The 26,057-nt window shown below is 41.6% G+C and overlaps 1 protein-coding gene across 12 annotated transcripts in view; it reads left to right on the top strand.

Annotated features, from left to right (window-relative positions):
• LOC125461522 (band 4.1-like protein 1) overlaps window positions 1-26,057 on the top strand; it is a 279,674-nt gene that overhangs the window by 212,408 nt on the left and 41,209 nt on the right. For all 12 annotated transcript variants that reach the window (XM_048550411.2, XM_048550412.2, XM_048550414.2 and 9 more), the window contains exons 9-10: window positions 7,653-7,805; window positions 17,460-17,557. In XM_048550411.2, the coding sequence (XP_048406368.2) occupies window positions 7,653-7,805; window positions 17,460-17,557 (251 nt within the window). The remainder of the gene's footprint in view (window positions 1-7,652; window positions 7,806-17,459; window positions 17,558-26,057) is intronic.

The following is a 26,057-nucleotide window of genomic DNA, read 5'->3' as shown; positions in this document are numbered from 1 at the left end:
TGAGGTTTACCAGGAAGCTACCTGAATTAGGAGGGTATGAGCTACTAGGAGAGGTTAGAAAAACTTAGATTGTTTTCTTTGGAGTGGCAGAGGATGAGTGGAGACTTGATAGAAGTCTATAATATTATGAGACGCACCGGTAAAGTTGACAGTCAGAATCTTTTTCCCAGAGTTGAAATGCATTTATGGTGTAAGGGGGAAAAGTTCAAAGGAGATGTGAGGGTCATGTCTTTTCACACAGAGAGTGGCATGTGTCTGGAACACACTGCCGGGGACAGTGGTGATTGAGGCAGATACATTAGGGGCGTTTTTCAGAACGTTTAGATAAGCACGTGAATTTTCAAGGAATGGAGGTATATGGACCAGTGGCAGGCAGAAAGGATTAGTTTATTTGGTGTTATGTTCGGCTCAACATCGTGGGCTGAATGGCCTATTCCTGTGCTGTTCTGTGTTCTATGTTTTATGTGACAGGTATACATTTTGTTCTCCTGTAGGTTTATTAATCACTTTGTTTGAACTGATCTTCCAAAAAATATGTTTTTTTCAGAGCAATTATATCAGCAGACATTTTGTCAGATGTATCAGAAGGTTATATGCCCATTGTTCTGTCATCTCTCTGGTGCAGTGACCCAATTAGCGAATTCCCTGCTGTTTCTCTGTAACACTGACCATTCGCCCCCCCCCCACCTTGTTTTTTCACGGGGTATGAGTGGTGCTGGTAAGAACAACAGTGTTACCCATTCCTGGTTGCCTGTGAAATTTAATGGTGAACTGCCTTCTTCAACCATTTCTGTCCATGTGGTGTAGGTGCACCTATGTTACCATTAGGAAGGTAGTTCCTGTTTCCTGTCCATGACACAATGAATAGTAACATAGTTCCAATTCAGGATGGTGTGTGGCTTGGAGGGGTTCTTGCAACCACTGGTCCTGCAGCTGCTGATGTTCCATGCCAGCTTTCTAGCTAGTCAAAGTCACATATTTAAAAAGTGCTGTTGAAGGAAGCTTGGTGAGTTGCTACAGTGCATCATGCGGATGTTACGCACGTGTGTGGGTGGTGGAAGGAGCAAGTGTTGATGGTTGATGGGGTGCAGATCATTCAGGCTATTGACATACTGGGAAAGGTTTTACTTTGTGTTGAAGATTCCTGAGTTGTAACTGCACAGAAAGGTGGACAGGGGGTACAATTTGTACAATAGTACAAGTCTTCAGTACCACTACTGGAATGCTGTCAGGATCTGTAGCATTAGCAGTATCCAGTGCCTTCATGTATTTCTTGGCATCCTGTGAAATGGATTGAATTGGCTGAAGACTAACATCTGTGAATGCTGCACGCTTCAGTAGAGCGCCAACATGGATCGTCCATTTGCCAATTCTGGCTGAAGATGATTGCAAGTGGTTGTATTGAGTTCTTGCATCATGTGTGGAACCTCTTGCGCTGGTCATTTTTATTTTAAAACATTGTCAACCTTGATTCTCTGTCATGGGATAGAGTTTTTTTGATCCATTGGTTGTTGGACCACTTTCCTCTGTTTCTTATATGCTGCATCTGCTGTTTTAGCATGTAGGATGTCTGTGCTGTGGCTTCACCAGTTTAGCATCTTGTAACTCTCAAATAGTTGAATTTAGAAATTAAGCTGACTAGTACCTCCCTTGAGTCCAGGAAAAGTGGAAGGGTTGTGGCTGGCGTTCCTGTTATTTCCACTTTCGCTTCCTTCAGAATCCTGAGATATATCTCTCCTGGTTCTTGTGCTTCCTTAACTTTAAGAACCAACAATCTGCCCTATCAATTGTTGAAAGGTTCCAGTGACTGAGTTCTCTCCTGTTACCATGACCTGAATAACATCTCTCTCTTTTGTGAAGGCACATGCAAAGTATTGATTTCACACTTCAGCCATGCCGCTGCCTCCAAGTGTAAATCCCCTCTCAGTCCCTAGTGGCCTGACTCCTCTTTTTACCACCCTCTATACTCGTATGAATAGTAAAAGACTTTGAGACACCTCTTTATGTTGGCAGCCAGTACTTTCTCTTTGTTTCTCTTTGTTGCTTTCTCACCACCCCACCAAACTTCAGGGTTCCTCTTTGTTCTCCATTTTATTTTCTACGTGACACTTGTAACAAGTACACTTCTTCTTCTTTAGCTTAATTTCTATCTCCTTTGTCGTCCAGGAAGTTCTGGATTTGATTTTTCTATCTTTCCCATTTGAAGAAAAATGCCTTGATTGTGCCCAAACTCCTCTTTGAAGGCAGCCCATTGTTCAGTCGCTGTTTTTCCTGCCAGCCCCTTACTCCAAGTCAATTTTTTTCCGATTTTGTTCTTCCCACGTTGAAGTCTGCTCTCTGCCAGTTGTTTTTTTTCTCACTCTGGGTTGTTGCATGTCATACTCCATCATCCTGATCCTTGTGACACAATGATCACTGTCTCCTCAATGTTCTGCCACTGATACCTGATCCTCTTGGCCTTCCTCCTTTCCAAGAACAGGATTCATTCTTGTTCGACTGGAAGCATATTGCTGTAGGAAGCTCTCCTACATGCAGTCCAGGAATACTTGCCCCTAGCTGACCATAAACTACAGGTGTCCCAGTCCATATTTGGGCAATTTAAGGCTCCCATCACATTTATAATGTTGGCATCACTCTGTAACGCAGCCCCCTACTTTAGTCCTTGTACACCCACGACTGTGTTGCCAAATTCCGAACAAATGCCATCTACAAGTTTGCTGATGACCATAGGGGGACAGATATCTAACAACGACAAGTCAAAATACAGAGGGAGATGGAGGGCTTGGTGACGTTGTGCAATGAAAACAACCTCTTTCTCAAAGTCAGCAAAACTGAAGAACTGCTAATTGACTTCAGAAAGAAAGGAGGAGAACACTCCCCCATCTACATCACTGGAGCTGATGGTGAGACGGTGTAATGCATCAAGAATATCAGTGACAATAACTGACAGCCTGCCCTGGACTTCGCACATAGTTGTAACAGTCAAAAAGGCACAACAACATCTCTTCTTCTTCAGGCGGTTCAGGAAATTTGGTATGTCCTTAAGGCCCCTCATCAACTGCTACAGATGCACCATTGAAAGTATACTGCCTGGGTGCATAACAACCTGGCCTGGCAACTGCTCTGCTCAGGACTGTAAGAAAATACAGAAGGTGGTGTGCACACCCCAGAAGCCAATCTTCCATCCCTGGTCTCTATCTACCCGGCCTGCTGCTGCAGACAGGCTGTCAACATCATCAAAGACCCATCGTGCCCTAGTAATGATCTCCTACAATCTATCAGGCAGAAGACACAAAAGCCTGAACACATGCAGAAGCAGGTTCAGGAACAGCTTTTCCTTGGCTGTTATCAGACTGATGAATGGACTCTCTAGCCTCAAATAATGCTGATCTTGCTCATGTTGATCTAGCCTCGCACATGCTCTGTGCAATGTAACCTGTATGCCTCTTTCTAAGGCTTTTTGATCCGTACATCCTAGCTTACTATGATCTGCCTGTGCTGCTCGTAAACAAAGATTTTCACTGTACTTCAGTACACGTGATAATAAATCCTCAATCAACCAATTCTTCAGCATTCTTTCCACCAGCTGATGGTCTACAGACTACACCTAGCTATGTAATTATACCCTTTTTATACCCTAGTTCTAGCCAGATTCATTGTGTGCTTGGACTTCGTGTGGCATCCTCTTTCTCCAGCATTGCAATGCTCTCCTTAACCAACGCCGTTGCCCTTTCTCCTTCCTGAATACAGGGTACTTTGTGCTTGGGAATACTGAATACCTAGCTATGTCCTTCCCGAAGCCAGATCTCTCTCATTGGAATAACGTGAAAGTACCATGTGGCAATCTGCACCTGTAACTTCCCAGTCTTATTGACTATGCTCTGTACATTCACATACATACACAGTAACTCTGAGGTAGACTGCATTTGTTTCTTCCTCTATCTTCACTTCACCTACTAGGTTGTTACTACCAATGCTAGTGTCACTTGCATCTTTTAAATATTTGGAGAATCCTAGTTTTCTCCTCTACCATTCCCACACCCTGCAAGGTTACTTTAAAACTGTCCCATTAGCACAAGCAAAATGCTGTGCAAGGAACTCTGCTTCAGCCTTGTTCAGATGCATCCTGCCCAGTTTGTACAGGTGCCGTCTTTCTCAGATTCAGTCCCAGCGTCCCAGGAATCTAAAGCTCTTGCTGCTGTGCCATTTTTCCAGCCATGTATTTAGCTGCCTTTTCTGCTTGTTTCTGTACTCACTTGCTCATGATAACAGGAGTAATCCACAGATTACTATATTTGAAGTTCCGACTGGTAAAAAGTTAGCAAACTCCGTAATTTTGCTCTCTCTGATGAAGGGTCTAGGCCCGAAACGTCAGCTTTTGTGCTCCTGAGATGCTGCTTGGCCTGCTGTGTTCATCCAGCCGCACATTTTATTATCTGTAATTTTGACTGGAGGACCACATCCCTAGCCTACCTAAGTCATTGATGTAAGGCATCGGCATCAACATGGGTAGCAACCTCTGGCTGCTCACTGTCTCCCAGAAAAATGCCCAGGGACACTGGCACAAGGGAAGCATGATACCATCCTGGAGTCAGATTGATGATTACAGGAACAGAATAGAAGAAAACTCAAAGAACTGTGGATGCTGTAAATCAGGAACAAAAACAGAAGTTGCTGGAAAAGCTCAGCAGATCTATCTGTGAAGAAAAAAAGATCATTTTGGGTCTGGTGATCCTTCCTCAGAACTGATGGTCGTAGGGAAAACATTGGATTATATACAGAAAATAGGGAGGCGTATGGGGTAGAGAATAAACGATACGATAAAGGATAAAACCCAACGAGAGAGTAGAGCAGTTGGATAGACAAAGGAGTTGATAACGATCTGGCTAGGTGGGTAAATAGCTGTTAATGTGGACTATTAATGACTAACAATGGGTAGTGTGTAATGACAGGCAAGATGATAACAAGGCCTGGGAATGTGTGGGGTAGGGGGCTAGGACATGGGAGAGTTTATTTCTTAAAATCATTGAACTTGATGTTAAGTTCAGAAGGCTGCAGCATCCCCACGTGGAAAATGAGGTGTTGTTCTTCCAGCTTGCGCTGAGCTTTGCTGGAACTCTGTAACAAGCCAGAGACACAGATGTTGGCCAGAGAACAGGGTGGCGTGTTCAAGTGACAGGCACCTGGAAGCTCGGTCTTTTTTGTGAGCAGAATGTAGATGCTCTGGTCACCCAGCTTACGTTTCATTTCCCCAATGTAGAGGAGACCACATTGTGAGCAGCGAATGCAGTAGACTAGGTTCTGGGAAGCGCAGGTGAGGTGTTGCTTCACCTGGAAGGTGTGTTTGGGCCCTTGGATAGTGGGGAGGGAGGAGGTAAATGGGCAGGTGTTGCACCTTCGTCAGTTGCAGGGCAAGGTGCCATGGGTCTGTGGGGGGATGTTGGGAGTGAAGGAAGAGTGGACCAGGGTGTCCCGGAAGGAACGGTCTCTGCGGAAGGCGGACAAGGGAGGGCAGGGGAGGGGAATGTGTGTCTGGAGGTGGTGGAAATAATGTCTGATGATCTTCTGAATGTGAATGCTGGTGGGATGGTAGTTCAGGACAAGAGGAACTCTGTATTAGTCTCTTTATGTACTCTGAAATTGGTCTGCTACTAATGTAGATAACATTTCAGCTTCACGGCATAAAAGTAACCGATTTGTTATACCTCAGGATTAGGCATGAGAAGTATTGGCATTGTGCAAACAAAGGACATGTGCAGAAGAGAGAATGGTCAGCCTTCCGCAAAGGTGCTTACATCAGTGTTTCAGTTTTAGAATGTGGCTGGCTAAAAGAAAATAAAACCAGCTTACTCACACTGACTTTGGCGGGTCACATGTTGAAATCATTAGTTATAGTTTGTGATTGCTCTTAATAAATCGTTGTCTTAGCTGAAGTTAATGATCTCTAAGGTAATAATAAAAAAAATGAAACCGTTCCTCTCCTTCCCAAAGCTGCAAATAAAAATCTTTCATAGACCTGGGATCATGCCTTTTACATTTTTAATTTTCCAATGTGGGTTTGACGAAAACACAGCCCAATTAAACAGACAAACAGTACCTCAATGGCCCCGAGTCAACGCAGTGTTGAAGAATTATGTTCTATCCATTATTTTGAAAGAGATGTCAGATGTGATTTAATTATGTTTTGGCATGATTTCACTCACCAGTTGGGATTTTGGAGCTATTTCTGCTTTCCAAGCGATCCATTATTTGTTTCAAAAATGTGGCATTTATGTAAAATTTTGCATTCTTTAAGAGTTCAGTTAAAAGCACATGCGGCATCCTAGAAACTTGGTGCCACATCTATTTTTCATGCATAAAACTGGCACCTACCTGTCATATGGATCTAGACACAATGGTAAAGTACAAAACAGTGCATAGATTTTCTTCCTTGTTGCTTGGTTTATTCACAGCATACAGCATTACTGATCTCAGCCTCCCATCTACTAACTGTGTCCCAGCAGTCCATTTTGATGCAGTTTTTAAAAAAATACAAAATCAAATTAACTACTTGACAATCCTTCATAATGATAAAATCTAAGGTGGTCTTTGGGTAATTTCATAGAGGGCAGCATTTCTCTGGGGAATTGAAATTAGGCCTCTCAGGTTACAAGGAAGAAAACAAACTACTATACAAACGAAGAGATGGATAGTCACTTTTTATATTGCTCAAAAACAGATGGTTATTCTCCCTAATTGACATAACGTCAAGCCGAGTTGTTGAATATGATGATCAAGTTGAAACAAGCACAGGACACTGGAGAAACTCAGCAGGTCTAGCAACATCTAGGAGATGTAAACTGCTGTGGTTTCAGGTTGGTCTGATTCCTCTGTTGTTTTGAAGGATTGTCATACCAGATTGGAAATGTTAACTATTTCTCTCTTCCCACAGATGCTTCCAGGCCTGCTGGGCTTCTCCAGCATTCTGGGTTTTTTTTTACATATTTCCAGCATTTGTACTATTTTGCCTTTATCTGAGTGATGAACAGGCTGAATGTCTTGGAAGCGTGCTTCCCACCCACCGTGTCAGTCGAATCAGAAAATTGGAGTGTCTGGGGATCACAGCTGAACAGTCATTCAGTCCTGTTTATTTAGTGAATGATCTTGCCATGGTTAGACAGCTGTGTGCAGGAAAATCCGGTCTAAGTTGCAACCAACCAGCCTTTCAAACAGGGATCATTGAATGTTGCCACCAAACAGTGAGTTTTTAAAAACTCAGCCAAATATGGAGTCACTGTGTCTTTTGAGCTGTTATCCCTGCTCTCCCAGTCTGTACATTGATCATTTTATTTACCCACCTCCCGCTACCCGGCTTCATCAGTGATCTGCCCGGAGCTACCCATCTTGTGCCTGCAGCTTGCTGGACTTGTGAAAATCTCATGCCAGAGATGGCCTGCCACAGTATTGAGAGCGATATTGGAGTCATTCCCTGTGCCCAGTTCACACTGACAGGCTGTCACAAACCAGCTTCCTAGCTAGTCAATGTTCAGACTGTAAATCAAATTGAAATGTTAACAGGAGAGATTTCAAGTGAGACTGTTGAACAGGAATGTTAAAACCTATTGCACGTATTCAGATCTCTCATTACTTTGCTCGGTATTTTCTGGTCACAGGACTCGGAAGGAATTGATATCATGCTTGGAGTTTGCGCAAATGGTCTTCTGATCTACAGAGACCGGTTAAGAATAAATCGTTTTGCTTGGCCCAAGATTCTCAAGATTTCGTACAAAAGGAGTAACTTCTACATTAAGATCAGACCTGGAGAAGTAAGTGATATTCATTTCAAATAAAGACTTAACTGTACAATAATGAGCCTTTGTAACCTTATCCAAGTAAAGTACTACAGCAGTAATAAAAACATCATATCGACAGAGTGGCGAGTTTGGATGCTAATATTACTCTAGGTTCCAATCTGCCTTGATTAGGATGACCTCTTCCAGGACTTGTCTTGAATGAGCAGCTGAACTCATTTTAGTAAACCTTTTTTATACCTTTTTATAAAATAAACAACATAAAGGCCAATTTTCATTGTTTTCACAGACAATGTCATGCTGTTTCCTCTCTCTCCTTAAACTCTTACTTCAATGGGCCCTGTCCTTCTGTCTAATCCTCGCCTTTTTTTTGTACATTTTTACATATTTTCACATATTGTGACTTTTTATTAGAACCACCACCTCCGTCTTTTCAAAAAATAGCCAAGTGAAAACTTGCATTATTCTTTTTTCAATATGTATTGACTCATATTTTTAATTGCATTGATTATGTTGCTTTACCTAACATTCCGTTGCCATCATACTTTTCTTCTAATTGTCATTCGGTGACTGTCTTTATCATTCACCTGTGTTGGCTGGCGTTTCTTTGAAATTATCTGATCTGTTTAATGATTCACTTGTCCTTGTTGCATGACTGAGAACGGTGTTGCCAGAATTGGAGTGCTTCAGCTATTGGGAGAGGCTGAATAGGCTGGGGCTATTTTCTCTGGCTGAGGCTGAGGGGTCACGTTATAGAGGTTTATAAAATCATGAGGAGCATGGATAGGGGTAAGTGGACAAGGTCTTTTCCCTGGGGTGGGGGGGGAGTCAAAATTTAGAGGTCACAGTTTTAAGGTGAGGAGGGAAAGATTTAAGAGGGATCTAAGCAGCAACATTTTCCACACAGAGGGTTGTGCATATATTGAATGAGCTTTTGGAGGAAGTGGTGGAGGCTGGATACAATTATAATATTTAAAGACATCTGGATGAGTATATGAATAGGAAGGGTTTAGAGGGACATGGGCCAAATGCTGGCAAATAGGACTTGATTTATCTAGGATGTGTGGTCGGCATGGACGAGTTGGACTGAAAGGTCTGTTTCCATGCCTCACAGCTCTGTGATTCCATGACTTTTCCAACCACAAAAAAAAACTCTTGATGATCCTCAAAAGGAAATAAGGGACACAGGGTGAGGCATAAAATTTCCACAGGCATACTCCAATCTTCTGCAGTTTGCATTTAATGGAAAATAGTTTCAGGAACACTCACAACATCAGATTGGGAATAGATAATACAGCTGCTGGTAGTACTCTTGTATAATTCAATGCAGAGTTTGACTGATCTGTGAGTTTCAATTGGCTCAGTGCCCGCATTTAATGGGGAATAAAATTAAGATTCTATTACCTTTTGTGTGGGAAAAGTTATTTCCTGATTTCATTCCTGCCTGGAAGAGCATTTGGATAGTAGAACATGAGTGAAGATTTCCTCAGGAAATTACCAGAGACTAGAATACAGTTGAACAGCATTACAGAGACTGCTATAGACAGTTGTTGCAGGTTTGGAAGATCAGCTTGTGTGCAGGTATGATGCTGAGACTATGAACAGGCTGAAAGTAGCTGGAAACAGGCAGCCTTACAGAGCTGGGAGCTATCTACTGTGATGAAGGGTACTTTGGCCAAAAGCTTGGCTCAACATCAATTGTGCTGATTTATAACTGTCTGGTTCAGTCTGAAGCAGTGGTTATGTAAGGTTGTATTATGGCACAGATTCTAGATGACATAGACACTATACATTTTAGGACAGTTACATCAGATCTTGCTCTGGTATAAAAGTACCCACCTTGCTTACAGAAACACAGTCTCTGTATAATGGAGTCGTGCAGTTAGTTATGTGCATGCTGTGTTCAATAATGTCAATAAGTATACATTCCAGATTAATCACAGCCTTTTAAATACTTAATATTGTAATTAAATTTCACATATCTGACTCAAGAAAAACCCGATTATCTGTGGTACATATACTGCAGACTAATGTGTTATAATCCACAAACGGCATCAGATTTGATGGCCAAGGAATGATGTTTGTGGCAGATAAAAACCAGGTGCAAGAGACCTGGATAAGTTTCCCTTCTGTACCTCAGGGACGGAATTAAATTATAGTAACCCTACACAAAAACATAAAGTGCTGGAGAACCTCAATACCATCTGGAAGAGGAGTGAACCAGCAATGTCCTGCAGAGAACAGTCCTGCAGCCCCTATAGAGGTGGCCTTAGCGTTTTATAAAATCATGAGGAGCATGGATAGAGGTAAGTGGACAAGGTCTTTTCCCTTGGGTGGAGGGGTCAAAAACTAGAAGGCATAGGTTTAAGGTGAGAGGGGAAAGATTTAAAAGAGACCTAAGGGGCAACATTTTCCAGAGTGTTGTGCGTATATGGAATGAGCTGCTCGAGGAATTGGTGGAGACTGGATGGCATCTTCCCATGCAGTCACAGAAGGTGCAACATTTGCCTGTTTGCCTGCTTGCTGTTCACTATACAAGGCCCAGGCATACCTTCTAAGTGAAGCAGCAAGTTTACCTGCACTCCACTCTATCTAGTCCACTGTATTCATTGCTTACAGTGTGGTACGCTGTACAAAGGGGAGATGAAATGCAGACTGCTTTGCTGAATATTTGCGCTCTGTCGGTAAAAATATCCCGAAGTTTCCAGTTGCAAACTTTGTGTCCCTTGGCCAACTTTTCTGTCTCAGGTTTTCTGCAGTGCACCTGCAAGGCCCAAGTTAAGCTAGAGGTGCTTCAACTCATCTTCAGCTTCACTACCTTACAACCTTTAGGACTCAACATTTGAGTTTAACCATTTCAGAACATAAATGCCCCTCTTTGTTTGTTACCATCGCCCCACACCCCTCAATCTGTTTTGTATAGGTTGCTCCAGGCACAGCCAAACCATTTTCAACCATTTACGCTTCTCATTAGCATCCTACACAGCATCTGTTGCATGCGCTCTCTCTGTCGCTTGCGCTCTCTCTCTCTGTCGCTTGCGCTCTCTCTGTCGCTTGCGCGCTCTCTCTCTGTCGCTTGCGTGCTCTCTCTGTCGCTTGCGCGCTCTCTCTGTCGCTTGCTGTCTCTCTCTCTCTCTCTGTCTGTCTCTCGCTCTGTCTGTCTCTCGCTCTGTCTGTCTCTCGCTCTGTCTGTCTCTCGCTCTGTCTGTCTCTCGCTCTGTCTGTCTCTCGCTCTGTCTGTCTCTCGCTCTGTCTGTCTCTCTCTCTATCGCGCTCTCTCTCTCTGTCGCGCGTTCGCACTCGCTCGCTCCCCCCACTCCCCCATCTTGTCAGCTGTCTCTTTGTTTGCCTATCTACTTTTATTTCTCTTTCTGGGCCCAGTCTCCATGTACTCTATTAACCAACACCCCCTTCTCCTGTCCTAAACACCACTAAGCTCCCATCATCGGCAGAAATACATCCTTTCCCAGCTATTTTCAGTTTTGACAAAGACTCACTGGACTGAAACATTAACTCTGTTTTTCTCTGTACAGATATTGCCACAGTTTCTCCTGCACTTCCTGTTTTTGTTTCAGTTTTCCGTCATCCACAGTTCTTTGTTTTTTTGTTATTAAAGTAATCCTATAGTCAACGTGAAGCCCGTTAATTGCTGACCTATATGGAAAAATCTTTTTTTTTCGTTTTGACTTGTCGATAAATGCTACAGCTGTGAAAGGACACTGTATAGTATAGCATCCTAAACCATTTCCCAGTGGAATGAAAATTGTTAACATTAATTAACATGATGTTCAGTATTGAATAAATTTGCCAGAATATATTTTGATTCTTGTGGCTAATTAGAATGTTTACAAATGGTGACAGTCGTGAGCAGATGGTAAAAATAGCTAAGCTTCGAAGAACAATAAAAGTAAATAAAAAAAAAAGTAGTCACCATTATCTTAGCAGACCGTAGGACTGCTCGCTCATTAGATAGAGTGGTTTAACCTGAGGGTCTCCAAACCTCCGATGAGGGGAGAGGTTGAGAAGGAGAGTCTGTCATGGTAACCTCAGCAAGTTCAGAAATTGAACACCTGCTGTTTGCATCACTCAACGACCATCCAGCCAACTAAGCCCTTGTGCCACGGTGATAGTGTCCCTACCTACAAGCCAAAAGGTCTGTGTTCGAGCCCCACCTGTTGCAGAAGTGTTCAATAGCATTTCTGAACAGGTTGATTGAAAATATCTATGTATAGAAATGGCAGAAAAACTCTAACCTTTCTCAAAATAGACACTCAGTGACCTCTACTGGTGACATAGATTGACTTTGTTTTTAATTCAGTGAAGGGATGAGGCATCACTGTTTAGTCCAACATTTATTGTCCATCCCAGCGGGTGATTAAGACTACTGTGACCCTGGAGTCACACATAGGCCAGACTCCTTCCCTAAAGGCCATCAGTGAATCAGATGGCTTTTTCTTGACAATCCGCAATGGTTTCATGGTCATTATTAGACTCTTACTTCGAGATTTTTTTAAAATGTTGATTTATTTGTATAATGAATTCAAATTCTACCATCTGCCATGGCAGGATTCAAACTCTGAGCCCGAGAACATTATTTGGGTCTCTAGATTAACAGTCTGGCAATAATACCACTGGGTCATCACCTTCCCCAGCAAATTGTATCTGCTTTGGTAGCTGCAAAATTTTGCCCATTGTTCATCACCCACAGAGACTGATGTAGAAGAGTAATCTGCCAAACAGGTTTACAGAACTGCACTAGGCAGATTGAAAAATGCTGTCAGGGCATTCAATGATTAGAAAGAAGAATTGTTTGAATTCTTTGACTATGTCTTTTTGAGTCTTATGCAGTTTTTGTTTCTGTCTTTTCAGCATTGACAATACACTTCTATAAACCTTAGTTTTTTGTTTTAACAGATGATACTTGACAGTTTGGCAATTTCTATAATTATCCATTTGCATTTGAGGAATAAAGTACAAATGTTTGTGTTGCTTTGTTGAATGATATCCTATGTTTCTGAATTGTTCAGCCAAAACTAGTTATAAGATGGCACTAGTGGTGAAGCTATATTTTATTTCACTTGTGGACATGGGCATCACTAGTTGGACGGCATTTGTAGTCTGTCTCTAATTGCCCTTGAGAAGGTGGTAGAGAGCTACTTTCTGGAACCATTGTGAACCCTGTTAACATTATACCCAGCAACCTGGAGCACTGCTAAGTAACAAAAAATAAATGCTCTTGTGAATTACGTTTTGTGTTGGCGCAACAAATATTTGCAGAGAAGCTATGAATAAAAGACAGTAGAAATTAACACAAAGCTGGTTGAGCACACAGTGCTTAGATATCTTTATTCCCAGCAGATACTTTACTCACCAGCTTTTGTGGAAAAGAATCGTAAATTAATAGAAATGTGACGACACATCTATATAGCCAGCTTTGCAAGTAAATGATGGCATTGCCTCAGCAGCTGCTCTAATAGCCACCACAAAATCATCCAGTAGTGTGGCATGTAATATTTAGTCTCTAATTCTGACAAATGCTCCTGTTACATTAGATACATTTAAGTTTTTCTCGCATCCCTTTTGATTCATCAATGTTCATGATTTTTGCGATCTTTGTTTTAGCTTTGGGACATGGATGACAATGGCAAGGTGATACTAATTGCCCATCCTGCATTACCATGAGCTGATTAAGAGTTAGCTGCAAATTTCAGAATTTAGATGCATTTTTAATAAAAAAAACCTAATTTTCAGGATGTTGGAGTTTCTGATGCAGACAATATTGATTATCCATCTCTTTTTGCCCTGAGAAAATCAAGATATGACTGGCTAGCTTGCTAGGTCACTTCAGAACCGAGTTGTAAGTCAACCAAATTGATTTAGGTCAGACCAGGCATGGACAAAACTTTTCTATCCTTGAAATGTTATAAGAAACCATTTGCAGATTTCATACTTTTTGCACTGAGCTCCAAATTGCCAAATTTATTGAATTCAGCTTTCTAACTCATCCTCTCGAAATTTAAGCAGATGATGTTTGCATTGTTAAGCCAATACATTAACTGGGAAACCACCATCCCTTTCGTCTGTACATAATTCTTAGTGATTTAAGCAGAAAACAGAGAGCAGTCTGAGAGTTTTTTTGTTTGAATGTTTAAGGGGCTTGTGACCTTGGAAATTTTCAGGCAACTCAGTTCTGATATGAAATCCTATATCCAGAAACTATGTTGAAGTGAAGAAGCCGTTTGTTTACATCAGTTAAATTCACTGGTTTAGAACAGCTCTTTGTCTTGTGATGTGATAATGGGAACTGCAGATGTTGGAGAATCCAAGATAATAAAATGTGAGGCTGGATGAACACAGCAGGCCCAGCAGCATCTCAGGAGCACAAAAGCTGACGTTTCGGGCCTAGACCCTTCAGAGACCTCTCTGATGAAGGGTCTAGGCCTGAAACGTCAGCTTTTGTGCTCCTGAGATGCTGCTGGGCCTGCTGTGCTCATCCAGCCTCACATTTTATTATCTTTGTCTTGTGTTGTAGTCTTTATGCAGCTGTCTTATTTTCAGGTTGTTATAATATTTTTCATTTGCCATTTATGGATGCAGCTTAGGTGATTACTTTATTGAGAAAGCAAATGTAGAATCACCACATTAATATGCTTTCCAAATAATGACATCCTTCTAAACTAACACATTTAATAATTAGTAACACTAATAGGGAACAAATTTAATGAAAAGTAAACAGGAATACCTTTTGTGCATTAAAGAATATTCGCTGTGTTTTACATACTGAAAAAAAAACAGCTGCTACATTATGCCTTATTTTTCTAGAGTGCTGTTTGCATTTCTGTCAGGCTGCCATCTGGTGATCATACTCAATTATCATGTATCACTTGCAAAATAGTCATCATTCAAATATGGATGGCACTATGACAAAAGCAGAGATTTTATTCTTCATTCTTCCCATACTCTCGCTGCTCCATGCTATCTCTGGAGCCTCTGAGTGGTCTATCCCTGACTTCCTCCCAATTCTTGACCTCATGCTGCCTGAGGGCATTCAAAATCAAAATCCGGGTCCACAAATATGTTGACTATTTCTACCACTTTACTCTCGACCCCTCCTCCATTTCTGACTTATTAGACTACTTGTTCAGTACCCAGTACTCTGACAAGAAATTTCCTCCACCTAAATATTGAGAAAATTGAATACACTTTGATCTCTGCTACTTACTCCATCTCTCACTCTTGACAATTTTTGAGGTTGATCCGGATCATTTCCGACCTTGGTATACTTATTGAATTGAATTGAAGTGAATTAGCTTTATTTTCTCATGTACTCAGATGAACACAGTGAAAAGTTTACAAGGCACCACTTATAGCACAAGATGCCATCTTCGGTACAAACGTGTCTAGGTACAGATTCTAGCATACAAGTTCTTAGGAAATAAAATTAGAAAAATCGTCCAGCATTGCAGATTGTAGAAATAAATTAGAAAATAGAGAAATAACAAGTTCAGAGTAACGGTCCTTCCAACCCAGTCCACACTGGCACTGAGCCTTCAGTCCGTGCTGGGCCTTGAATCTACACTGTGCTTTGCCTCAAGGTTCCTGAGGCTGGGAGACTGGTCTGGAATCACCTCGAGACCCGAAGGCCATACCAGACCAAAAGACCGTTTGGGCAGCTGAAAGACCACCGTGCTGGGCCGAGAGACTGCCAAAAGACGACCACCACACCGAGTGATACTATGATGAGCTTCTAACCTCATATAAATCTCCATTTTCATAAAATATGCATCTCCTACCTTGCCTCACCTCATCTTCTGCTTAAACTCTCATTCAGTTACTTGCCACTCTAGACTTGACTGTTACAGTGCTCTGCTGTCCATGCTTCCAGTTTCTATCTTCTGTAAGCTTGACATAATCAAGAATTCTATCGTCCATATCCAAATTTTGACTGAAGTCCCATATCCTCATGGATTTATATGAACAGCTGGTAGGGACATGCTTCAGTTTTAAAGTACATATTCTTATTTTCAAATTCTCCACAGCCTTGCATCTAAAACTTGGTAGCACTCTAGCCCTCTAACTTTCAGATCTCTGTACCTCTCTAATACTGGCCTCTTATGTATTTCCATGTTTATTCATTTTACCATTGTTAGCCACGATTTCAGCTACCTAAGCTCTGAAATTTGCTCATGAAACCCCTTTGTTCTTTAAGATAGACTTATTAAAGGTCTTTGACTCTTGATTTACTTGAACGATACCAGTGGTGAGGGATTTTAGAGACAAGGAAATGTTAGTGAAATTGTGCTTATTCTTCTTGAAACAGAGAATATTAAGAGGGCAACTTTTTGAAGTGTTCACAATTAAGAACAATTTGACAGGGTAAAGGATATTCTTTTCCACTAGTTGGTATGTCAGTAACTAGGGGTTCACAATTTCAAGATTGTAGCAAGAGAGCGAATAGTGAGATGAGGGGGCATTTTTTTCCTCCGAGAATTGTTTGGATATTGAATGCACTGCCTGGGAGAGTGACGGAGGCAAATCCTATTGAAGGCTTCAAAAGAAAGCTGGATATATCTTTCAAAGTGATGAATTGAGAGGGCTTCAGAAGTAGGGCTGGAAAGTGGGACTGGCTGGGTGCTCTTTTGGGAGCTGGTACAGACACAATGAGTCGAATGGCCTTCCTGTGTACTGTAAAATTCTATAACTCTCTCAATCGCCAACTTTAATGTGAGGCAGCAATGTCCCCACTCAAGCTATTCTGTCTGGTCCCCACATTCTTAGTCACGTGGTTGCGTTTGGAAATTGTTGAATGTAGATAACATTTCTCACCTTTGTTGGATGTTCCTTGAGAACTTAGGCTCAAGAGGAAGGCTGTTAATTGTTTTAAACTTGGTCTCACAGTATCCATTTGTCAGGGGTTAACTGACCAAACACCCAAATAAAAGCAAAATACTGCAGATGTGGGAAATCTCCAGCATTTTCTATTTTGCTTCAGAAGCTCAGCAAGTCGGGCAGCACCTAGAGGGAGGGAAACGGAGTTAACATTGCGAACTTAGTATGACTTTGTCAGAATACTTGGATTCTGAAGAACCACCGTACTGGACTCAAAATTTTACCTCTGTTTCTCTTGCTGAAGGCTCTCAGATCTACTGAGTTTCTGCAGCATTTTTCCGCATTTGTAACCAAACGCACAACATGGCTGGGTCGAAGGATGCTGCCATTCATATTGAGATTGTTGTTATGTGGGAGGGCCCACAAACAATTGAAAGTAGAAAATAATAAAAATACATTAGGCACCCAATCCATGTTTCTTCATTTCAATGTTCTAGCACTTCACTTGCCATGTGCCAATCTCAGAAAGTATAACATGGTAACCAGTAGGAGAGCACCATACTTACACAGATGTGAAGGCAGTTGGAGCCTTTCTGCTGTTACCACATTGAAAGATAATGAGCTACTACCTTTGTTCCCTAATTATCCAGCTATGAGTCAGTCTTTCCTCTCCTTCTCACTGTTATAAACGCCACCCCATCTTGCTCAGCAACTGATATGACATTATTAGATTTTTACATACAACTATTAGAAGTCAAGGGAAAGCAGCCATTCTCTCCTCAATTAATTGACTGAAAATGTAGAAGTTCTATTATTTTAATATTTCATTTAATTTTCCAGTATGAACAGTTTGAAAGCACCATTGGTTTCAAGCTTCCAAATCACCGAGCTGCCAAGAGACTCTGGAAAGTCTGCATCGAGCACCACACGTTTTTCAGGTAAACAGGAACGCAAAGGCAGTCATTGGTAAAGCACCTAAATAATGATTAGAGGAATTGTTCAGTCATTCAAGGGAATGTTTTCAACTTGTTTCCATTGCATCCAAGCAAAACTGGAAAGAGCCACTAATGTACAGAAACATTGAGTGTTATGCATTAGCAAGAACGTGTGTATGTATGCTTTCTGTCAATGAGGAATCCACAACACACATGCAACATTGCAAATTTTGTTTTGTTAGACTGCTCTTATACCTCAGCTTGAAACATACCAGGCAGGTAGAACATATGAAAATTGCAGCGCCTGCAGCACTTTACCTTGTGTGGTCATTTTCCTGTTAAAATAATTTCTTCTGCCTCTTTATCCACCTGCCTCAGTCTGAAAATTGACAACCTGTACTGTGCATAATTGCTAAACTTTGCCTATGTAGATATATTAGCCTCTGCAATTTCCCTGTTCATTCTTTCATACCTAAGTGTTTTCCTGTCTTGCTTGCATCCTAATGTATGACCATCAATCTTTCCTGACAATAACAATCTCAGTAGCCATCATATGACTAATGTGTGCACAACTTGTCATTTTTCTCAACTTAACCAATCTTTCAATTCTTTGACTTGTGCTAGCATCTGTACTCTCTCATTAGTCATTATTTTAGTTCAACAAGTTTATCATTGCCATCCCTGAAGTCTTTCTTCAGCATCACAGATTGGTTTTATGTTCTTATTTGTTGTTGGGATTGGACTGTACAAGTAATTTGCAAACTTGTTGTCATGCTGTATCCCCAGATCAAAATTTTAGAATGGAGGGCTGCATCTGGTGATGGCTTCCAACTGCAGACCCTGCCTAATCTTCAAAGTTGACAGTACTGGCATTAGTGTTCATCTCGAAACAGATCTTTACCTCTTTGTCAAACTCTCACAATTGTTTTAGAATTTCTGTTGAACTGAAATTTCCATTTAAGTTCAGTGTTCTTGATTATACAAACTATATCTTTCATTTATACAGTAGAATTACAAGTATATTCTTTTGTACATTGATATAAACAGGTTTGAAGGCAATTAGAATTGTTATGTGCTATGCATATGTCGTTGACTAGTAGTTACTCCGCAGTAGTAACATTTTGATGATGCTGTAATGGAATATGGACATAAGTACTTTAATATCTCGTGTTTTCTTTTGTTATGTGCATTCCTTATCTCCTTTTACTGACCTGGCAGTGAATTTTCATGTAGGCAAATGCAGAGTATCATATACATAAGGAGAAATATGTATTTAGTTCACTCAGGTTTGAAGTAACTAGAGTCATAATAGATTTTGACTTATTTAAAATGGAGACTTGAGCTAAATTATCTGCAAGAAAGCAGGCCAGCCTGTCTGATCCTTAATATTTTAAGGTTAGCAAGTCCTTTATACAAGGCTGCTAATCAAATTATATATAGCCAAAGTATTTTAAAAAGTATTCAAAGTGGGAACATCTGTTCCTTTAGCCATGCAATTCACAATATGCTCCATTGTATACTTGAAGTCTCTGGGGCTTTTTGCCTGGGATAAGAACTAAAGATTTCATTCCTGTTTAGCTCAGTTTACCATGAAGTTGAACTTTGTGAGGCTAACAGAGGAATTGCCTGTTGACTGAAAAATCTGTAAGATTATTGAACTGTATGACATCTCTGTGCTAATTTAATCTCTTGTGGGCTGATAATTTTCTTCCTTTATGCTGATTTTTAACTGTATTTTACTGTATTTTGTTACTTCTGTTAAATTATCATTTGTGCTTGATATTTTTGGTTAAAATTAAATAGACTGGCAGTGTGGCCTTTCCAAGCAGAAAAGTCCATGTGAATTCTGATATATTATCCACCATCGTAGCTGAATAAACATTGCAAACGTTAACTTGCATGAAACTCGGCCTTTCTATGAAAGCTCCTCGATTTAGAGCTCAAAACTCACCAAAACTTTAAAGCTCTGTCTCCACACCCCCCGCCCCCACCTCCCGACCCACCCAGTGCTTTCGCTTTGCAGCTTTATCTGTTGGGATAAAGTGTAAATCTGTTTCTCTGACCATGTTTTACTAACATGCCTCTAAATTTTGACTTTGAATTAGGTATGTTCTGCTTCCTCTCTTGCCTTTTAAAATGAGATTTCTTGGGATGTTCTGCTCCACTAAAGGTCTACCTAACTGCAAGTTATTATATTAGTTCAACGATAATTATATGAAACTATTTTACTTTAGTAGTATTTAGTTGCAAACTGAAGAGTGTTATAGGAGCAACATCATGATTACAAATGGATGTTTTAATTGTGCAAACACATATTTGCCAAATGAGATATTTTAAAAAGCGTTTATCAAATTACATTGCAATAACTTGAAAACAGTATCCAAGAAGTAATGCCAGGAATTCATCTTGAACTGTGCACACTCTTCTTCAAAATTTCCCTTAGCTAAAAAGAAAAACCACCTGGTAATCCTACAGAAAATGTAGTGAATTAATATTTTAGAGATCTAAAGGACAGGTATATAAATGTAAGAATTAGGAACAGAATTAGGCTCCTTGGCCCATGTTTTTAGTAAATTCTCGGCTGATATGATGTGTTCTCAATTCTAAATCCCACTACCATTTAAATAAATTATTCCTTTTCTCTTTCTGCCTAAGAAAGTTATCATTATCCTCCCTTACAGTTCATCTAACACTTAACATATCTACATCACTTAACATATTTTTACAGACTCCTCATGGCCATTTCATAACTTACCTTTCTATTTGTCTCAGTTGCATCAGCAAAACGAGCAGCCATACATTTGGTCGCTTCATCTAAGTTGTTAATATAAGTTGAAAACAGTTGAGGACCCAAAACCAATTTTGTGCACACCACTTGATTGTGGTATTCATACCTTGCCAAACTGAAAATGATCCACCAATGCCAGCTTTCTGTTTCATGTTAAAAATCCAGTCCTTTGTTCATACTACGTTACTCAGTTGACCATGAGCTCTTATTCTTGTGTAACATTTGACATGATGCCCTTGTCAAATACCATCCAGAAATTTAAGTGCGTGTTCCCCTTTGTGTAAATTTTGTTACTTCCAACAATACCCTCCACGAAGTTAGTCCAACATGATTTTCCTTTCATAGAACTATGGTGGTTCTGCCTGATAGCATTGAGGTGATCTCAGTGCCTTGCTGTACAGTCTTAATAAAAGATTCCAGCATTTTTGCCCTCTCCGCTGTTAAAATACCTATCCTGGAGTTTCCTGCATTCTGTCTTTTCCCCTACTGGCCCCAAACTTTCTTGAATAGAGAAGTCACATTTGTTGTTTTCCAAAATACAATAAAGCATCTGCATCTGCTGTTTCAGCTGCCATTTCTGTTAGTGTTCTGGAACGAAGCCCATCAGGGCCTTAGAAATTGTCAGCTTTTAGTCCTAATAATTTTCCTACTGTCCTTTTTCCAGTGAATGTAATTGTTTTAAGTTCCTCCCTCCTTCTCACTTCCTAAGTCATAACCATTTCTGAGATATTACTACAGTGAGGGTGGAGACAAACTGTATGTTCTGTCCTCTCTCCTCTTTTTCTCTCTCACTCTCCCCATTAATTGCACACCCACCACTCATTTAATGTAAACAATTTGCCTTCTATTTCTTTTCTCTATTTAACTAATTACTTTTCTTTCTACTATCTTTGTAGCTAAAGCCTTTATCTGATGGTGCACTCTAAGGTTTTTGTAGTCTTTCACTACCTCTCATGTTGTGATCATTTCATTTATTGCTACCATGCTTTTTTGCCTTGGTATCTTGAATCAATTTATCACATCTACTTAACCTTGATCCCCGTCTTCCACTATTTAGTTTAAATCTGTCCTAATTATACAACTCACCAGTTATAATACAATGCTCACAACTGTACCAATGCTATAGCTCCCACTTTTCCCAATACAGATGCCAATGTCCCATCAGAGGAAACTAATTTTTCCAACACCAATCTCTGAGCCATGCACTTAACTGTAATAATTTTCCCTACAGTAATTTGCTGATGATTCAGGTAAGGAGAAGCTTCATAACTATAGACCTGTGAACCTGACATCTGAAAGAAAGGATTTATCTGCATTTGGAAAGGCAAGGACTGATTTGGGATAATCAACATGGTTGTATGTGAGGTAAATCATGTCTCAAAAACTTGAATGAGTAACCAAAAAGAATGAGGTCAGAGCTGTAAACTATTTTCACATGGATTTTAGTAAAACATTTGACAAGATTCTGCATGGTAAACTAAATTAGTAAAGTTAGATCACATGGGATTAGCGTGAGCTTGCCAAATAGATACAAAATTGGCTTGATGGTGGCAAGTTGTTTTTTGCACTGTAGGCCTGTGACCAGCAGTGTTCCACAGAGATAATGGGAACTGCAGATGCTGGAGAATCCAAGATAATGAAATGTGAGGCTGGATGAACACAGCAGGCCCAGCAGCATCTCAGGAGCACAAAAGCTGACGTTTCAGGACTAGACCCTTCATCAGAGAGTGGGATGGGGTGAGGGTTCTGGAATAAATAGGGAGAGAGGGGGAGGCGGACCGAAGATGGAGAGAAAAGAAGATAGGTGGAGAGGAGAGTATAGGTAGGGAGGGGATAGGTCAGTCCAGGGAAGACGGACAGGTCAAGGAGGTGGGATGAGGTTAGTAGGTAAGAGATGGAGGTGCGGCTTGGAGTGGGATGAAGGGATGGGTGAGAGGAAGAACAGGTTAGGGAGGCAGAGACAGGTTGGACTGGTTTTGGGATGCAGTGGGTGGAGGGGAAGAGCTGGGCTGGTTGTGTGGTGCAGTGGGGGGAGGGGACGAACTGGGCTGGTTTTGGGATGCTGTGGGGGAAGGGGAGATTTTGAAGCTTGTGAAGTCCACATTGATACCATTGGGCTGCAGGGTTCCCAAGCGGAATATGAGTTGCTGTTCCTGCAACCTTCAGGTGGCATCATTGTGGCACTGCAGGAGGCCCATGATGGACATGTCATCTAAAGACTTGGGAGGGGGAGTTAAAATGGTTCATGACTGGGAGGTGCAGTTGTTTATTGTGAACCGAGCGGAGGTGTTCTGCAAAGCGGTCCCCAAGCCTCCGCTTGGTTTCCCCAATGTAGAGGAAGCCACGCCGGGTACAATGGATGCAGTATACCACATTGGCAGATGTGCAGGTGAACCACTGCATAATATGGAAAGTCATCTTGGGGCCTGGGATAGGGGTGAGGGAGGTGGTGTGGGGGCAAGTGTAGCATTTCCTGCGGTTGCAGGGGAAGGTGCCGGGTGTGGTGGGGTTGGAGGGCAGTGTGGAGCGAACAAGGGAGTCACGGAGAGAGTGGTCTCTCTGGAAAGCAGACAGGGGTGGGGATGGAAAAACGTCTTGGGTGGTGGGGTCGGATTGTAGATGGCGGAAGTGTCGGGGGATGATGCGTTGTATCTGGAGGTTGGTGGGGTGGTGTGTGAGAACGAGGGGGATCCTCTTTGGGCGGTTGTGGCGGGGGCGGGGTGTGAGGGATGTGTTGCGGGAAATGCGGGAGACGCGGTCAAGGGCGCTCTCGACCACTGTGGGGGGAAAGTTGCGGTCCTTGAAGAACTTGGACATCTGGGATGTGCGGGAGTGGAATGCCTCATCCTGGGAGCAGATGCGGCGGAGGCGGAGGAATTGGGAATGGAATTTTTGCAGGAGGGTGGGTGGGAGGAGGTGTATCCCAGGTAGCTGTGGGAGTCGGTGGGCTTGAAATGGACATCAATTACAAGCTGGTTGCCTGAGATGGAGACTGAGAGATCCAGGAAGGTGAGGGATGTGCTGGAGATGGCCCAGGTGAACTGAAGGTTGGGGTGGAAGGTGTTGGTGAAGTGGATGAACTGTTCGAGCCCCTCTGGGGAGCAAGAGGTGGCTCCCACAATGAGGCATTCCACTCCCGCACAGAGTTTAGTACTGGGTCCACTTCTGTTTGTAATTTATGTCAAAAATTTGGATGAGTTTAGAGGAAGTTTGGTTAGTAAATTTGTGGATGACACAAAAACTGGCTGCATAGTTGACAGTCAAAACGGTTATCAAAGATAATAAAGAGATCTTGATCAATTGGCGTAATAGGCTGAGAAGTGGCAGATGAAATTTAATTTGGATAAATTTGAGGTATTACATTTAGTAAAACAGACAATGGCAGGACTTGTACACTCAATGGCAGGGCTCTGGATAGTGATGTAGCACAGAGACACCTAGGGGTTCAGGTACATAACTTGCATCACAGGGTAGACAGGTTGGTTAAGAAGACGTTTAGTACAGTTGCCTTCATTGCTCAGATCTTTGAATATAGGAGTTCGATTGTATAGGACATTGTGAGGCCTCTTCTGAAGTACTGAGTGTAGTTTTGGTCGTCCTATTTCAGGAAGAACAGTATCAGTTTGGACAAGGTTCAGAAAAGATTTACCAGGATGTTGCTGAGGATAGAGGATTTGTGTTATAAAAATAGGTGAGATAGACTGGAACAAAGGAGGTTGAGGGTTGACCTTGGAGAAGTTTGTAAAGTCATGAAGGGCATAGATAAAGTGAACAGCAAAGGTCTTTCCCCAAGCGTTGAGTAGTTCAAAACTAGACATATTTTTAAGGTGAGAGGAAAAAAATTTAGAAAGGACACAAGGGGAAATCTTTTTACAGAGTGGTTTGTGTCTGTGATGAACCGTCAGAGGAAGTGCTGGATGCAGGTACAGTTACAACTTATAAAAGGCATTTAGCCATAAGTACATGGACAAGAAAGGTTTAGAGAGATATGGGCCAAATGCAGGCAGGTTGGAATAGTTTGGGGACATGGTTGGTATTGACTAGTTGAACTGAAGGATCTGCTTCCATGGTGTGTGAACCTATGACTCTAACTAATGCTTATTAGTATTGAGTTTCTGCTTTTTACTGTAGCCCTTAGCTGTTCATATTACTGATGCAGAACCTTTATGTCAGTTCTCCCCAATTTGTTGGTGTATATGTGGTCCATGACCACTGCATGCTCCACTTCTCATGTCTACTTCCTCTCCACCCCAGAGCAGATGTCCTAAATCCTGGCAGCGCAGCTGTCTGGATTCTTACTCCCAGCTGCAGAGAACTCTCTCAAATATCTCTCCCTCCAACAACACTGTTTCTTAATCTCACTATCAACAGATGGCACAGATCATAGATCATAGAGTCCCTACAGTGTGGAAGCAGGCCCTTCAGCCCAAAAAGTCCACACCAACCCTCAGAGCATCCCACCTAGGCCCAGCCCCCATAACACCCCTGATCTACACATCCCTGAACACCATTGGCAATTTAGCATGTCCAATCCACCTAGCCTGCACATCTGCGGGAGGAAACTGGAGCACCCAGAGGAAACCCACGCTGACACAGGGAAAATGTGCAAACTCCACACAGACAGTAGCAGAGAGTGGAATCGAACCTGGGTTCCTGGCGCTGTGAGGCAGCAGTGCTAATCATTGAGCCGACAACATTATGGTAAACATGAGGATGATGAATGAATTGCACATGAAAATGTGTTGGATCAGTGGTATGATAGATACCACAAGTGCACTTTGCAAGACCAGTGACACTCTAGTGCTTATTTGCACTGCACTGATTTATGTAATGACAACCCTTGCTGTGTCTATTTAACTGAAGATTGGAAAGATTGTGTGATTCAACTTGTTTGCTGTTCTTTTTTGTTGCTTATTACCCCTCCACTAAGATATAATTCAATTTTTCTTTCTCTGACTTTTGTTCTCTTGATGTTCCCTGTGTTCTACATCCACTCCTATCTCAAGCCTACTCATCTGTTCAGAGATCAAGTGGGGAATGGAGGTTTTAAGCTTACGGCCGGAGTCAATCCCATTATTGGCTTCCTACAGGAAGCTTGTATGAATGAGGAATTTGTTTACTTATTGTGGTTCAGTGTGGGGACAAGGCAGCCTACTTCATCCTTATGTATTTTTATGTAGGCTGCAATGAAGAAGACAACAATATTTTCAGCCAACATGAACAATTATAAATAATTGTTAATAAAGCAAACACGGTGAGGATTAAGGAACATTTTCACAGATAAATGAGAATGGAATTGCTTGTAGGCGCATCGATCTCAGCAGAAAAAAGCTAGTTTTTCTTTTAAGCAAAAAGTTAGAATTACAATTAGATGCAATCAGACACAACGTTGGATTTTAGAAAAATATGCCCACCAGGGGAGATTTGATGACTAATAATAATATCACTTATGGCCAGCAGTAGCCAAGAGACATTATTGGAAAGCTGCAGACAGACAATGCAAAGTTACTAAACTGAGGAAACACTTCATGGTTAGAGATAACAGGAACTGCAGATGCTGGAGAATCCAAGATAACAAAGTGTGAAGCTGGATGAACACAGCAGGCCAAGCAGCATCTTAGGTGCACAAAAGCTGGCGTTTCGGGCCTAAACCCTTCATCAGAAAAGGGGGATGGGGAGAGGATTCTGAAATAAGTAGGGAGAGAGGGGGAGGCG

This window comes from Stegostoma tigrinum, chromosome 19, assembly GCF_030684315.1.
Source record: "Stegostoma tigrinum isolate sSteTig4 chromosome 19, sSteTig4.hap1, whole genome shotgun sequence".
Lineage (NCBI taxonomy): Eukaryota > Metazoa > Chordata > Chondrichthyes > Orectolobiformes > Stegostomatidae > Stegostoma > Stegostoma tigrinum.
This window is presented reverse-complemented; position numbering and strand designations above follow the sequence as displayed.